General features: G+C 41.5%; 1 protein-coding gene across 2 annotated transcripts in view; it reads right to left on the bottom strand.

Annotated features, from left to right (window-relative positions):
- TMEM131 (transmembrane protein 131) overlaps nt 1–14,928 on the bottom strand; it is a 238,990-nt gene that overhangs the window by 12,703 nt on the left and 211,359 nt on the right. For both annotated transcript variants that reach the window (XM_047851472.1, XM_047851473.1), the window contains 2 exons: nt 7,058–7,233; nt 3,439–3,566 (listed from right to left, as the gene is read on the bottom strand). In XM_047851472.1, coding sequence (XP_047707428.1) covers nt 3,439–3,566; nt 7,058–7,233 — 304 coding nt within the window. The remainder of the gene's footprint in view (nt 1–3,438; nt 3,567–7,057; nt 7,234–14,928) is intronic.

The raw sequence follows: 14,928 nt of genomic DNA, 5'->3' as shown, positions 1-14,928 counted from the left end.
GCAGATGATTAGAGAGTACAGTTATTCTATGAAGACTTTCCCCACTTAGTTTAGATTACATTTAAGTCATGTAAACATGTAAAATGTTGACAGACAACCAGAGAACAGAAAGATCAATGGATAAACTGCTGTTCTAAACCAGGCCTGATACCACAGAAGTCCTTTTAGTGTCTTAGAGTGAACTCTAATTCCCTGGCATCTTGGACCTAAAATACAGCTTTCTGGAGGTCTACAGGTCCACTTCCTTCTGCGGTGTCAAAGCTGGCCAAAATGGATTGACCGGGTCTCTACCACTGTGACACCATGCTCCACACTCCCAGGAAATGATTTTGTGAAGTGAATTTATGCGAGTATGGTAGGATGTGGCTGCACCAGCAGAGTCCACGACTGAGGCACTGCTCTGGCTTTATCACTACCTATTTATGCGAAAACGAATTCTTCGGGGCACCTGGGTGGCTCAGTCAGTTAAGCATCCAACTCTTGATTTTGGCTCAGGTCATCACGGTTTGTAAGACTGAGCCACAGTCTTTTTGAGAGCCCACATTGGGCTCTGTGCTGACAACAGCATAGAGCCTGCTTGGGATTCTGTCTCCCTCTCTCTCTGCCCCTGCCCTGCTTGCTTGCTCTCTCTCGCTTTCAAAAAAAAAACAAAAACAAAACAAATTTAAAAAAACAAACAACTAACCCCCCCAAATTCTTCAACATTTCAGGATTGGGGCCTTCTGGCTTAGAGATAACATAATATTCCAATAATATTGATAATATTTAAAGACTAATTTTTCAGAAAGCAAATGCAAGCTAAGCCCACAGATTTCATTAATATTAAAATATCAGTGTTTTGGCTAACTGATATATAGAATAAACATTTATTCCTAATCAGATAAAGCTTTGAAAAGGTGACAATATACAAATGCCTTATTAATGATACCCCTTTTTCAGAGTGCATCTATACCCTTCAGATATGTGGAACCACAGAGTAACACATTGACAGCACTTCTGAGGTGACAGGAGTTTTGGGTATCACTTAGAACTGGCAGTGATTTTACCTGAGCCACAGAGCAAGGCTTGTCATAACTCACTGTAGACAGGGACTGGCTCTATTCAGAGAGGCCACCTTTCTGGTTATTAAAAAAACCAGTCTGTTTAATTCCATATTTGAGTGACTGTACCAATTAATTCTGACTCTTAATACTTTTATCCCCGTGTCTGGGAAAACACAAAACAAGATTGGTGAGTTTAAAGAGATTAGATTAAGGAGATTAGGAGAGTAAGGCTGCATACGGATTTCTCCAGTTACAAATGACAAGGTAAAAAGACAATTCAGAGAACACTGCTTAAACTGTCTTGCTGGTAATGATTTTTCTCTTGACTATATATCAAGAGAACATGAGTTATCCCTGTAACTGTCCCTTGACTAGGTGGTGGAGAACGGGATACTGTAGCTTTTTGTTTACCAGAGAACTTGAAATCCTTACAAAGCTAGTGGTATTCAAGTGAAGCCTTTTCAAAATCAAATTTGCTAATGGTCAACTTATTCTATAAAAAAATCAGAATACAACAGACGTCAGCAGAAAAGGGATGAGGGTAAAAATGAACATGTACTATTTGTATAAAAAATACTATGCCTCTGAGCTCAGGCATCAAGGCTAAAACAGTGTAGAATGGGTCAAAGTAACCTGTGGAATGGTTTTGCTATGGAAATCCAGTTAATGACCAATTTTTAATAAAAAATCAGAATGTAACACAAGTCAGTGGAAGAGGGATGAACGTAAGAATTAACAAGCACTATCTGTTTTAAAAATTATGTCTGACAGCTCAGGCATCAAGGCTAATCATGCAGATTTGACAAAAGTCACCTATGGAATTTTTTATGATAATTCTTAGAAGCTTGGTTTTTAAATTTGTGATATGAATCATAGCCAGATTGTCTATTCTTGCAAGAGCTCCATGAAAACTAGGGTTTTTCATAATTTGTATTTTTTAGCCCTATTTATCTAGAAATATCTGATCAATCACCTAAGCATGAAATAGGCCTAGAAGAATAGTTCTGGTCACTAAGGTATTATTCCTTTCCTGGAGTGCCAGAATATTAGCACTAATTAGTGCCTCAGGATGATTTCTCTCGGGAGAGATCCAAGTGTGTCAACCACTACGCCCCTTGACATTGCTGCTAGCTGGGTCAGATTGGTTCTCATCACACTGTGGGATCGAATCACTCAAATAACAATGTGCATGTAAGAGTGAATTTTAGGTACGAATACTCCACTAATAATGAATGACTGCCATATGCTGTATTATTTCATAAATTTAGGTTAAAGGTTACATTTCACTAGGGTAACACCTAATTTCTTAGTAGGGTTCATGTCCAGTGTAGAGCCCAACGCAGGGCTTGAACTCATGACCCTGAAAATTGAGACCTGAGCTGAGATCAAGAGTTGAACCTTTGACCGATTGAGCCACCCAGGCACCCTGACACCTAATTTCTTATTAGCTATTAGTTCTATGGAACAGAATGCCTGTGCCTGAGTTAAGCTATATTTATTACCTAGGTAGAGAGTCTAGTCTATTAGTGCTTCTGGAAAGCTCCACATATTGTTTGCCGAATCAAAGTTAGAATAGACCTTCCATAAAAACTAAGGCCAGTTCTAATGATAACAGTGTCTTCCTTTATTAACTTATACCCAATTCTTTCAACTTCCTAGGTTGATGCTCACTTAACACAAAAGGTAAATATCAGCCTCCATGCAGATGGCCATTTTATATGATGAACTATGAAGGGCATTAACAATACTAAAACTAAAATTAGCTTATTAGGTAAATCTAAGGTTTAACGAAAGTATGAAGTAGGCTTAATTAATAACCTAACAGTTCAACTCCTTCATTTACTTGCAGAAAGATTCTGCAGCAAGTCTTCCCTGTGGGGCTCACCAGAATCCTGCTCCATGGTGACTGGAATGGAGTTATTTCCTAGTTAATTCATCTTAGACTTGTCTGATAGGTGATAACTGTCCTGAGCATTAAGGTAAGAACAAATTCTTCCAAGTTTTGTGGCAAAGAATCCTAGAACCCAACTGTAGTGGTGGGTTAGTAAACAGATTCAGAGCTCTTTTTGAGAAAAGTTAGGCTCATATCTGTGGCTGAACTATCAAGGTCACCTTTGTACAGAAGTGAAATGGCTCTCTGCCTGGGAACAAATTACCAACCTAAACTTTCATAACAAGTCATTAACTCTGCCTTTTACATGTCTGACATCAGAAGCATGTGGTCCCCAGTCAACATTAAACATTAGAAAAAAAACCCAAGAGGAACATGATGCAGTATATGGCTTTTGTTGCAAAAAACTCCATAAAAACTGACCAGCCACAAAAACATTACCTGGATTTCACCAGTAACTTCTTATATATGTCTTAGTTCTCTGCACTCATTCATTTTTCTTACCTGGGTTTCACATCTGTTGGGATTTCTTTCTTAACATTTAAGAGTTTTTTGCTTTTTTGCTTCACTTGAGACATTTCATTTTCATGTTTTTCAGGCATGGCTTGTTTTCCCTTTTGCTTTTCTGTATCCTGTAAAAAAATGTACACTTAGCTGCTGAGAAGAATTAATAAGTCTATACGAAGGCAGAGACACAAAACCAAAGACAGACCAGATACAACACGTATGTATAAAAACAACAACCTCCTTTCTATCTTTATTATGGTTCTCTCAATTTTTTTAGCCTCTGACTTATTATAATTATGCTTTGGTGAGAGTCTGAATTATAAAGAATGTTATTTTATTTATACTCCTACTCTGTCTGGGGTGGGTGCAGTGGTAGCAGCAAATTGGTAGCTTCTTATTTTTAAGTATTGGGGAGCAAACCTTGCTTTTTTTTTTTTAATAAGAAAATTCAGCTTGGAATACAATATAAAGTTACACACTCTGGAAATGCTCCTAAATCCTGAGCACAAGTAAAACCCAGGGCAAGAAAACAGCACCAGCAAGTAGTAAGTGTTCACACCTGTTCACTAAGTGTCCATGAGTGACAATATGGCCGTGAAAGTGTTATGGCGGGTTTAATGCTAACCATTCACCACCAACGAGAAGAAGCTTAGTTACTCATTCACTTACTCAACAAACATTTACCGGTCAGCCACTTGGTGCTAGGCAATGGGGTTACCAAGGGGGCCCAGGCCCTTTCCCCAAGTCTAATGGGGGGGGGCACACATGACAGCTGGAGATGAACTTGTACCTTCGTGTAGAAATGTTCACTAGCTATGACTGGAGCACAGAAGGGCTGTCTTGCCTGGCTTGAGTGTGGAGCCTGTGCTGAGAAGGACACACCCAAGCTGCACCTTAAAGCTGTACTATTTTCCAGTCCGCCCACTGAGGTTTCTGGCCCCTGACTACTAAGTACAGAAACCACACGTATGCATTTTTATAGTAATTCGACAGTTGTGGCATCCAAGCATGAGACCAGTGGACTTGTCTCCCAAACAGGGCAAGGATCCATTCAGGTATTATGGAACTCTCTGGGGGAGTTGCATTTGGCGTGGGTGTGTACTACTTGTGTACAGTAGGACCATCTAGGTGACACATGGGAAATAAAAAACACCCTGTTCTTCATCACACACAGTTTGAGCAGTACTGTGTGCAAGGAAGCACTGAGGCTAATCAGGGGACAGACAGGGGAAGGACAGACTCAGCAAACGAGCACAGCTGTGGGTGTGGGAGGAATTACAAGCATAAAGGTATATGAGAAGCTACTCAGCTTCAGAGTTCATGGTTACTAAGGCAACTTGGGTTTTAACAGGTCACACCAGGTCAATCTATTTAAGTGTCAAGAGTAAATAATCAGAGAAAGGGCTACAACACCCTCCTGTCCCCACACCTTTTAAGACTATTCTGAATTATTCAAGAATTATTTCTTGACCAGTTGACTCATAAAGGATTTTGTAGACCATGAGCTCTTTGAGGACAAGAACATGGTCTTTTTGTCCTCTGTTGTTTCCCAGACATAAGGTCTGGCACTTGGGTGCTCAGGTACGTAATTTTTTAAAATTTTAATTTGCATTAAAAAAGATTTTGCAGATAGCTGACACAAATGTTACATACATTTCAAGTGTACAACATAGTGATTCAGCATCTCTAGCTGTTATGCTGTGCTCACCACAAGTATAGCTACCACCTGTCAGAAATATCACAATATCATTGACTATACATTATCATTGACTATATTTCCTAAGCTGGGCCTTTCACCCCTGTGACTTATTCATTCCATAACTGGAAACCTGTAACTCCCACTTCTCTTCACCCATTTTGCCCATCCCTCCACCCCCTCCCCTCTGGCAACTGCCAGTTCTTATTTGTGGGTCTGATTCTGCTTCTTGTTTGTTTATCCATCTGTTTTGTTTTTTAGATTCCACATATGTGTGAAAGCATGTGGTATTTGTCTTTCTCAGTCTGACTTACTTCACCTAGCCTAACACCCCTCGTCTATGCCGTCGCAAATGGCAAGAGCTCATCCCGTTTAAACGACTGTGTAATAGTCCACCCAATCCCTACTTTTTGAATGAAAGGGTAGAAAAAGGATGGAAAAGACATCTATGGGAAAGTGATTTGTCAAGTCTGTCATCTAGTTAGGAAGGAAACACACACAACTGGCAAACACACCAGTCACAAAGTAGTAAAAGCACATAAATTATATGCAAGAGTACTGAGGAGGAGGAATAAAAGCTGATCAGAACGGAGTAGGACAGCAGGCATGAAGGCCGCATGGAGGATTCTGTGCTGTGTTTGCAAGAAGCAAATGGCAGGGAGGAGACAGGAGAAGCAGGAGGAAACGAACAACAGAGAGAATTATGCCAGTGGGTGCGCACAGAATGGCGGCAGACAGGGTCAGCTGGAGAGAAGTGTTAGGAGAAAAGCTGGAAAGGCAAGAAAGGAAGTGAGGAAAAGTTGTGAAGAAAGCCTGTGCTGAAAATGCTTTCCAAATGCTTATTTGTATCATCAAAACTGTTGGGATTGCACTCAAAGATGAGTAGATGGCATTCTGCATTTCTGAAGGAATCTGTTAGAAAGGATATACAACCCAGAACAGAATCCAGTGCTATGGACTGTACTGAGGGCATAGAGAGCACCACACCAAATGTGAAGGATGCAAAGGGGAAGGAGGTTGACAAGAAAAATAAGTCACATATAAATTTCATTTAAAAAATTAATATATGCAGATGATACTGTTGGACATCTTTAAGAAATGATTCCTTAGGTTACTAGATTAAAACTGAAAAAGGAATTTGGGCCTAGAGTATTAAAGGCTATATTAGGATCATATTAAATTTGAAATATAGTTATCTAAAAATAAAAATGCCAAAATAGAATTATGCCCTCACTTTTCTACAAAGCACCTATAACTCAGTCCCAGACCCGTTCACAATAGTAACCTTACCTTCCATTTACCTAACACCACTAAGTACCAGACTTTTGCAGTATTATTTGACACTGGTGACTACCCTGATTGCTGAGGACTCTGGGCTATAGGGAAGCTTTCTTGATGTGTTGATGTCTGCTGAGCTGGCCAGTTCTGGGTGACCACTAAAGCCCTGGGTCTTCCCTGAGGCCACCTTCCACTCTAGGACAGTCACTGCCCTCTTGGCAGGAGGAGTGAGCTGCTCCTGAAGCCTGCTGTACCAGCTGTGATAAGACAGGAGAAATCCAATATAATTAAAATGGTCTAGTTCTTTCTCATCCTCTTTTGATACTTAAAATTTGAAACAAATTGCATGAGCCAGGGTAGTTACTATTCTAGATAGTCCCTATCTTTCAAGCAGGGTTTCCAATTTCTAATTATTTTACTTTATCAACATGCTTGCAGATGTTCTTGCCTGGGGGAAATGAAGACCTCCATCCGGGGTTGTGACTCCTTCCTGCAAGACAGTGGCTTAGGCCTGCCTGTGCACACTGAGAAGGAATCCTCAGAACATGTACATATGTTAAAGAGAAAAGGTTCATTCTATATTAAAAAACCCAATCTATGAGACGCCTCCTTCCATCGTTTGTTTGGGGGAGCCCGTCATACCTCCTTGAGGAGAGGCTCTGTGTCTGGGTTGGAGGTCTCTGTGGTGGTGGAGGAGCTGTCGTCATCAGCCAAGGAGTCTTTCAGTTCATCTTCCTGTGGCTTTCCCTTTCCCTTCTTCTCCTTTTCCTCTTGCTTCTTAGGTGGTTTCACCTTGCGCTGAAGAGGTTTTCCTTTCCCTGGGGGTGAAAGTCAAAATAAAATAACTTCTTGGTTTTTAAATAGCTCAGAAAACATAGCCGTTATAACTTTTCTCCAAGAGGCTGGACTCTTTTTCTCATTAATAAAGGTTTCTTTCTTCTCTAATTACAGCTTTCCAAATCATGTTTGGCTTTTTGATTAGAATTTTGGTGAAAGTCAATTTTACTGAGGCATAATTAATTTATGTACAGTAAGACAAACCCATTTTAAGTATAGAGTTCAATGACTTTTGGCAAACTCAGTAGTTTTGACCAGTTTATGTCTGTCTTAGAATATTCTTTTTATACTCCACAGGGCGATGCAGCTTTGAAAAGTCACAGAAGTGAAAACCAGAGATCCTTTCAAGCCTGTTTGGAGATGGAAGCCTGAAGGTGATGCCCATGTACATCACCCAAGGGATAGAAGAGGCCCGGAGACAGAACCATGATGGCTGAGTCCAAATCCTGGCTCTCCCTAACAATCTGTGTGATCTTGGCCTCCCATCTGTAAGCTGGGAGAGACAACACCTCACAGGGTTGTAATGAGGAATTCATAAAGCCCTCAGAGCAGTGCCTGGCACATAAACACCACGGAACGTTCTATATGGACAGAATGAAACAGAGCTATAGAAAGCCTAGTATTTTTATTGGCGTCTGGGTGGCTCAGTTGGTTGAGTGTCTGACTTTGGCTCACAGTTTGTATCTCACAGTTCGTGGGTTTGAGCCCCATGTCAGCCTCTGAGCTGTCAGCACAGAGCCTGGAGACTGCTTCAGATTCTGTGTCTCCCTCTCTCTGCCCCTCCCCTGCTCATGCTCTGTCTCTCTCTCTTTCTAAAATAAATAAACATTAAAAAAATTTAGAAAGCCTAGTCTTTTTAAAAGATGTGGATGCTCCCAAGACAAACAAGAAGCCACCATATATTTGAGTGCCACTATTTCCCAAGCAGCATTCCATGTCCTGAGTACAGCACCAGCACCAACAACATAATCCCTGCCTTCACAGAGCTTACATTCTAGCTGCATCAGACAGCTGCAGAGAAATCCCCGGATTCCAACACCTGTGGAGTCACCTGGGTGGGCAGGCAGGGTAAAGCTGCAGAAGCTGCAGAAGCCACATAAGCCACAGTTTAACCCATTCTATATATGCCAATTAAAAATACATTACTCTGATAATGGTAGCTTAATACGAGTTATTTAAATCCCAACATTACATGGCCACTGTTAATTGTTGTCAGAAACTCAAACTTTCGCATCTAGAACAGGGGATAGCAAACCATGGCCCCTGGATGAAATCTGGCCTGCAGCCTGTTTTGTATAGCTTGTGAGGTGGGAATGATTTTTATTTTTTAAGTGATTGGAAAAAGGAACAAGAATATATGACAGAAGGCAGTTTGTGGCACATCAAGCCTCACATATTTATTGTCTGGCCCTTTCCAGTAAACTTTTGCTGAGCCTGCTCTAGAAAAAGAATAGGTAAAGCTCTGGTTTTTAGGAATGTCATTTTGTCGTTTACTTTCACACTGATTCCAGGGGGTATTACATTTGAAACCATAACTGGGACATTGAGTCTCAAAAATCGAGAAGCCTTTGTTTCAGCGGAAGATCGGCCAGTTGGTTTATTTACAGCCTCTGATCCATCCTGACTGGCTGCAGCTCCTCTCTGCCATGGCAGAAGGGAAGGAGCCGGTCCTACTCTGGCCCCAGGAGCCCCTGGATTTCTCAGATTCTGAGTTCAACAGTTCATGCTGAGAGCCCTTCAAACTTCCCCACACGATAGAGATCAATCCCCCATGCAATGAATTTCTCACCTGCAATTATACAATTTTGTCATGCTTAGGTTCACTGTGTGAGAGGCACTACCTATATAAATAATCGTATTTACAATAACCTGAAACTAGCTTAATAAATAGGAAAGTGTTAGAAGTGATACATTTTTTAAAGCTGGACTCAAATATTGACGACATGGATATACAAAGTAGAAAAAGAAACACTGAACAAACCAAGAGTTAAACTGAAAACTTGGGTAAAAAAAAAAAAAGCTTATCTCACAAAAGACTAGTTTACACTTTTTACCTCCAAATCCCCATCTTTTATTAATTTCTTAATATGCTGCACTTGCACTTGTCCCCAACACCTTAATGAATGGCATTTTGAAAAGGTTATCAATAACTCCTTAGCTGTCAATACCAATGACCTCTAGCACTCCTCTTCTACAAGACCTGTTTGGACACTAGAATATCCCATCTCCCTCCCCGCCCAGCCATACGTCACATTATTATCCTTTTCTGGTACTGGGATTCTTTTGGCAACTTTTTTGCTGGCTTCATCTTTGCTGATGTTTCCTGGAGATCTGCCCTTGGAACTTCTTTCTCCTTTACAGTCCCCCCAGGGGCTCACTTTAATTAATTTGACATAAACAATTCAAATCTAAAATGCCCAAACTGAGTTAAATATCCTAAAAAACATCTTTTGGGTTCTCAGTCTGTAACAATCATACTTAATCTGCTGTAATTTAGACTAATCTGGGGTGCTTTTTTTTTTTTTATATGAAATTTATTGTCAAATTAGTTTCCATACAACACCCAGTGCTCATCCCATCAGGTGCCCTCCTCAATACCCATCACCCACCCTCCCCTCCCTCCCACCCCCCATCAACCCTCAGTTTGTTCTCAGTTTTTAAGAGATGTCGCTTTGTTGGGGCTCCACACTGAGTTTCTGATTAAGCATTTCTGTGTGGGACCTGGCATGGGTAACTTTTTAAAAAGCTCCTGTAGTGACTCTAGCGTGTAACTAGGCTGAGAATCAGTAGTCAATGGTATCAACACAATCACCACTGTATCAGTCCTACGGCCTAGGCTAGCAGCTGCTTCACTGTCCTGTGTGATTTCTTCTGCTGCTTCTGTTCCCAAATTCAAATGTTGGTGGGAGGGGAGAGAACATGTTGTCATCAAAGGACTAGAAATAATTCTGACTGAATCAGCCTGATGATGGGCCTATGTGCCCTGCAAGGCTGCACACACTGGGGTGGCCTCTGTCTTCCTCTTGCCACTTGGTGGGGTGAGGGAAGAAGCTGCCTTCTCAGTCAAGCTTGTTCTCAAGGGTTTATTCCCTTCCTTAGGGACTGGTTCCCAGTGGAAAGACTGGGCTTTGGGAAAGGAGAGTCTCAAACATTTTGCCAAGAGGGGACTGGTAAGCGGGAATTAGAAGTCACAGGGAAACTGCCCTCTCCAAGAAAAATTGTTACCTCAATACACAGTGGAGGACACAGGATATCACCTGCCTTAAGGAAACCACACCTTAACTGTATAATCTATATAAAAACTAACCCATCCAAGTAAAGACAATACAAACTGAAGGGAAAAGCAGCTTACAAAAACCCAGTGTTACCAGCAGTGGCTGATAGACCTAACATGAGCGACAGGTTCCTCAGACTTCACACCACTGTCTGGATGAAATGTCCCTGAGGCCACTCACCCTCTGTCTGCCCACTCCCATCATCACAAAGCAGACTCTAGATTGAGCATGTGTCCATGACCTACTTGGTCAACATATGCCCCCTCGGCACTGTCATTCCTCATACAGTTTAAACACTTGCAGGGCAGCGACCAGCCTTACTGATCTATCTTCAGTGCCTTGCATGGTGCCCAGCACATAGCAAGTGCTTGGCCAGGGTCTGGCAAGCTGTACAAGTTGGTTTTGTGCCTTTCTAAATCCTGAAATACGCTTACAGTGTGACCTGTTCTGAGACTTGCCACCCCAAGTCCGGAAGCTCATCCCATCTCACTCTATGAGTAGAGTTTGAATCCAGGTTTGAATCCAAAGTCAGTCTTCGTGGCAAACTGTATGATTCCATTTATACAACAATCTTTCTTTAAAAATTTTAATGTTTGTGTAAAATTTATTTTTGAGAGAAAGAGAGAGACATAGCAGGAGCAGGGGAGGGGCAGAGAGAGAGAGTGAGAGAGAGAGAGAGAGAAGACACAGAATCCAAAACAGGCTCCAGGCTCTTTGCTGTCAGCACAGAGCCTGACGTTGGGCTCGAACTCACAAACCGTGAAATCATGACTGGAGCCAAAGTTGGACGCTTAACCAATTCACCCACCCAGGTGCCCCTATACAACATTCTTGAAATGATGTATTATAAAATGGAGGTTAATGGTTGCCAGGGGTTAAGGAAGGGACAGGAGTGGGAGGGAAGTGGCTGTGGCTAGAAAAGGACACAAAAGGGATCACATGGTGATGTAAATGTCCTGTATCCTGACTGTATTGGTATTAATACAGGCATACCTCGGAGTTACTGTAGGTTTGGTTCCAAACCACCACAATAAAGTGAGTCAATTTTTTTGGTTTCCTAGTGCATATGAAAGTTACCTTTAGGGGCATCTGGGTGGCTCAGCTGGTTAAGTATCCAACTCTTGATTTTGGCTCAGGTCACGATCTCATGGTTCATGAGATCAAGCCCCACATCGGGCTCTGCTCTAACAACGCAGAGCCTGCTTGGGATTCTCTCTCTCTCTGCCCCTTGCCTGCTTGTGCTCTCTCTCAAAATAAATAATAAAAATAAAGTTCTCTTTATAATATAGTCTATTAAGTGTGCAATAACATTATATCTAAAAAAAGATACATACCTTAATTAAAAAATACATTATGTCTAAAACATGCTAACCACCATCTGAGCTTTCAGTGAGTTGTAATCATTGATTATGGATCACTACAACAAATTTAATAATGAAAAGTTGTGATATATTGTGAGAATTACCAAAATGTGACCCAGAGACACGAAGTGAGCAAGTGCTGTTAGAAGGATACTAAAGGCAGGACCGCCACAGCCGTGAGAGACACAGTTACGTGCGAGGTGCAGTAAAGCAAAGTGCAGAAGAGGAGCATGCCTGTATCCGGGCTGTGATATTGTACTGCTGACTAAGTTGTATGCAGTTGCTGGTTGCCAGGCCTGCTCATAAAAATGGTCAAAATGAAACACTTTCTTCATTGCTTTAAAGCCTGATGGAGTATATCTTTTCTAATCACTGAGTGGATACAAAACTCTTCATTGACCGAAACCATTTGTCCCTATCTGCAGGGTCCCTCAGGGCTAGGCTGTGTGTATGGGAACATAAGGCGGGCTGCTACATATCTGTGACAGAGTACCATCTGCATCTTACAGATCTAGTATCCTTACTGAGCAGTGAAGCTATGAGCCTCATCAAATAATCCAATTATGAGCTGACTACATACATGCTGTAGTCACCACAAGTGCTGTGTGCGTGGGTGAGGCTGGGCGTACATCTAAGAGGCGTGATGTAGGGGAGGAGCTAGGATTTAATGTTATAAGGTCAAGACAATGTGAACGTGAAGAACATTCCCATATTCTCTCTAATCAAGGCAAAATGCCCACTCTGTTATTCAGTGTCCTCAGATTCAAGCAGGAATTCAATGCCAGCAAAGTCTGTTTTTTTTTCAGGTGAATTCTTAGGCTTCCTTTTCCTGCATGAGAACTATATAACAATGTCTGGCCATAGCTGCCAAGAAATGTGCTGCTCAATTTAACACTTGATGGTAACAACTAAATTTGTTCTAGGTTTCTTTTTTTTTTTTTTTTTAATTTTTTTTTTTCAACGTTTATTTTTGGGACAGAGAGAGACAGAGCATGAACGGGGGAGGGGCAGAGAGAGAGGAAGACACAGAATCCGAAACAGGCTCCAGGCTCTGAGCCATCAGCCCAGAGCCCAACGTGGGGCTCGAACTCACGGACCGCGAGATCGTGACCTGGCTGAAGTCGGACGCTTAACCGACTGCGCCACCCAGGCACCCCTGTTCTAGGTTTCTGATGAGAAAGCACCATAATTAAAAACAAACAGATAAAACATCAAAAACTCCTTTTCATCTTTTATTCACTGTTTTACATGTGCTTTAATAATTTAAACCACTTCCAATTAGTTTAAGTAGGAAAAGTATGAATTATAAATTTAAAGAATATGTCCTCTACTAAGGACACTAAGTAGTGAATAAATGAATTTGCAATCAACTAGTTTGGCCAAGCTGCTTTGCCTGTCTCTCTTCCACTTAAATCATTTAACTTCTACCAAAAAGAACCACTTCAGTAAAGTTTCAATTACCAGCCAATGGTTTCTCTGAATATGTGCAGTCCCTGGCAGCAGGGGACCCAAGGCAGGCCATGTAATGTCAATTGCAACACCTGACTAGAATCTCTAGAGAACCACCAATTCTGGCATGAATTTGCCTCCTCACGTTTTGGCTGCTGAAATGGTCTAAATGAGGCCAATAAACAGACCCACATGCAATTTACTTGGGTCAGTATTGGTCATGCAAATTTATTTCTCCCTATTCGCTCAGAAATAATATCTTTATACGAGTATGACAAACTAAAACATACCAAAAGATGCATATGAAGAAAACTCTTCAGGAATTCTTTAAGCTAAAGCAAATAGTTTTCAAATTTTTACAGTAATCAAGGGTGCCTGGGTGGCTCAGTCAGTTGAGCATCTGACTTGCACTCAGGTCATGATCTCGTGGTTCATGAGTTTGAGCCCAGTGTCGGGCTCTGTGCTGACAGCTCAGAGCCTAGAGCCTGCTTTGGATTCGATGTCTCCCTCTCTTTCTGCCCCTCCCTCACTCGCACCCTTTCTCCCTCAAGAATAAACATTAAAAACTAAAAAAAAATTTTACAGTAATCATATTTTGTCTGATTAAACTCTGTGCTTAGATTGTGAAGATACTTGTTTAACTCAATATAAGTTAGAAAAGAATTCCTATTAAGTGAAATAATTTTACTTCTAACCCAGGGAAGGAATTAATAATGAGTCTGTGGGAACACCCATACTCTTTTTATTCTAGCTTTTCTTGTACCTTTATAAGGTCTTATATACCATTTGTGGGGGTAAGCAGAACCAATAAGGTACCCAGGACTAGGAAAGAACTGCACCACCAAAACTTAATAGTATCCAGCATTAAATTACATAGGGTTTTCATAAAATTATTACACTCAATTTTGGATTTGTTTATTCTAGAAATCAAAGTATCACAGATACTACAAAAGCACACTCAACTACAATTTGATGTCAGGAGAAGACAGCTTCTGTCCTGTCTAGACATTTCTCTTCACTCCCTTTAAGGGCAACTCCTCGTCTGCCCAAGGACCACTAGACGGACAGGTGCCCACCTCCCAAGGACATTCACTGGTTATCTTCACTACTGGGGTCACACAGTTATCCCAATCACCTGTGGGCCTTGCTGAATGTGGAGTCTGATTCAGCAGTCTGGGTTGGGGCCCACAATTCTACATTTCCAAAAGCCCCCAGGTGATGTCACTATTGCTGGTCCCTGGACCACAACTTTGGGTAGCAACTACTACCAATACTACTCCCCTTGTGCCAATACTAGCCCATCTCTCGGCTCACTTGTCCACTTCTCCACCTGTATTGGGCAAATCAGGTTGGATTTACTCCATGTATGACAACTGCATACACATTACATTCCTACACACTGTCTGGCCTCAACATCGTGCCCTGCATGTCTCCCAGTCTTCACTGAGGACCCTGGCACCAGCCTCACCGACTTCCTCTGACCTTCAATCTCTCATCATCTGGGCCCCAGGCCTTGTATGGGTCAGGTCAATAATCTCTCATCAGTACCTCTGAAATCCAAAAAGCTCTCAGATTTTTCTCCCTAACTCAT

The sequence above is a fragment of the Prionailurus viverrinus genome, chromosome A3 (genome assembly GCF_022837055.1).
Source record: "Prionailurus viverrinus isolate Anna chromosome A3, UM_Priviv_1.0, whole genome shotgun sequence".
Classification (NCBI taxonomy): Eukaryota; Metazoa; Chordata; class Mammalia; order Carnivora; family Felidae; genus Prionailurus; species Prionailurus viverrinus.
The sequence above is the reverse complement of the archived record's forward strand: the minus strand, read 5'-3'. Positions and strand labels throughout refer to the sequence as shown.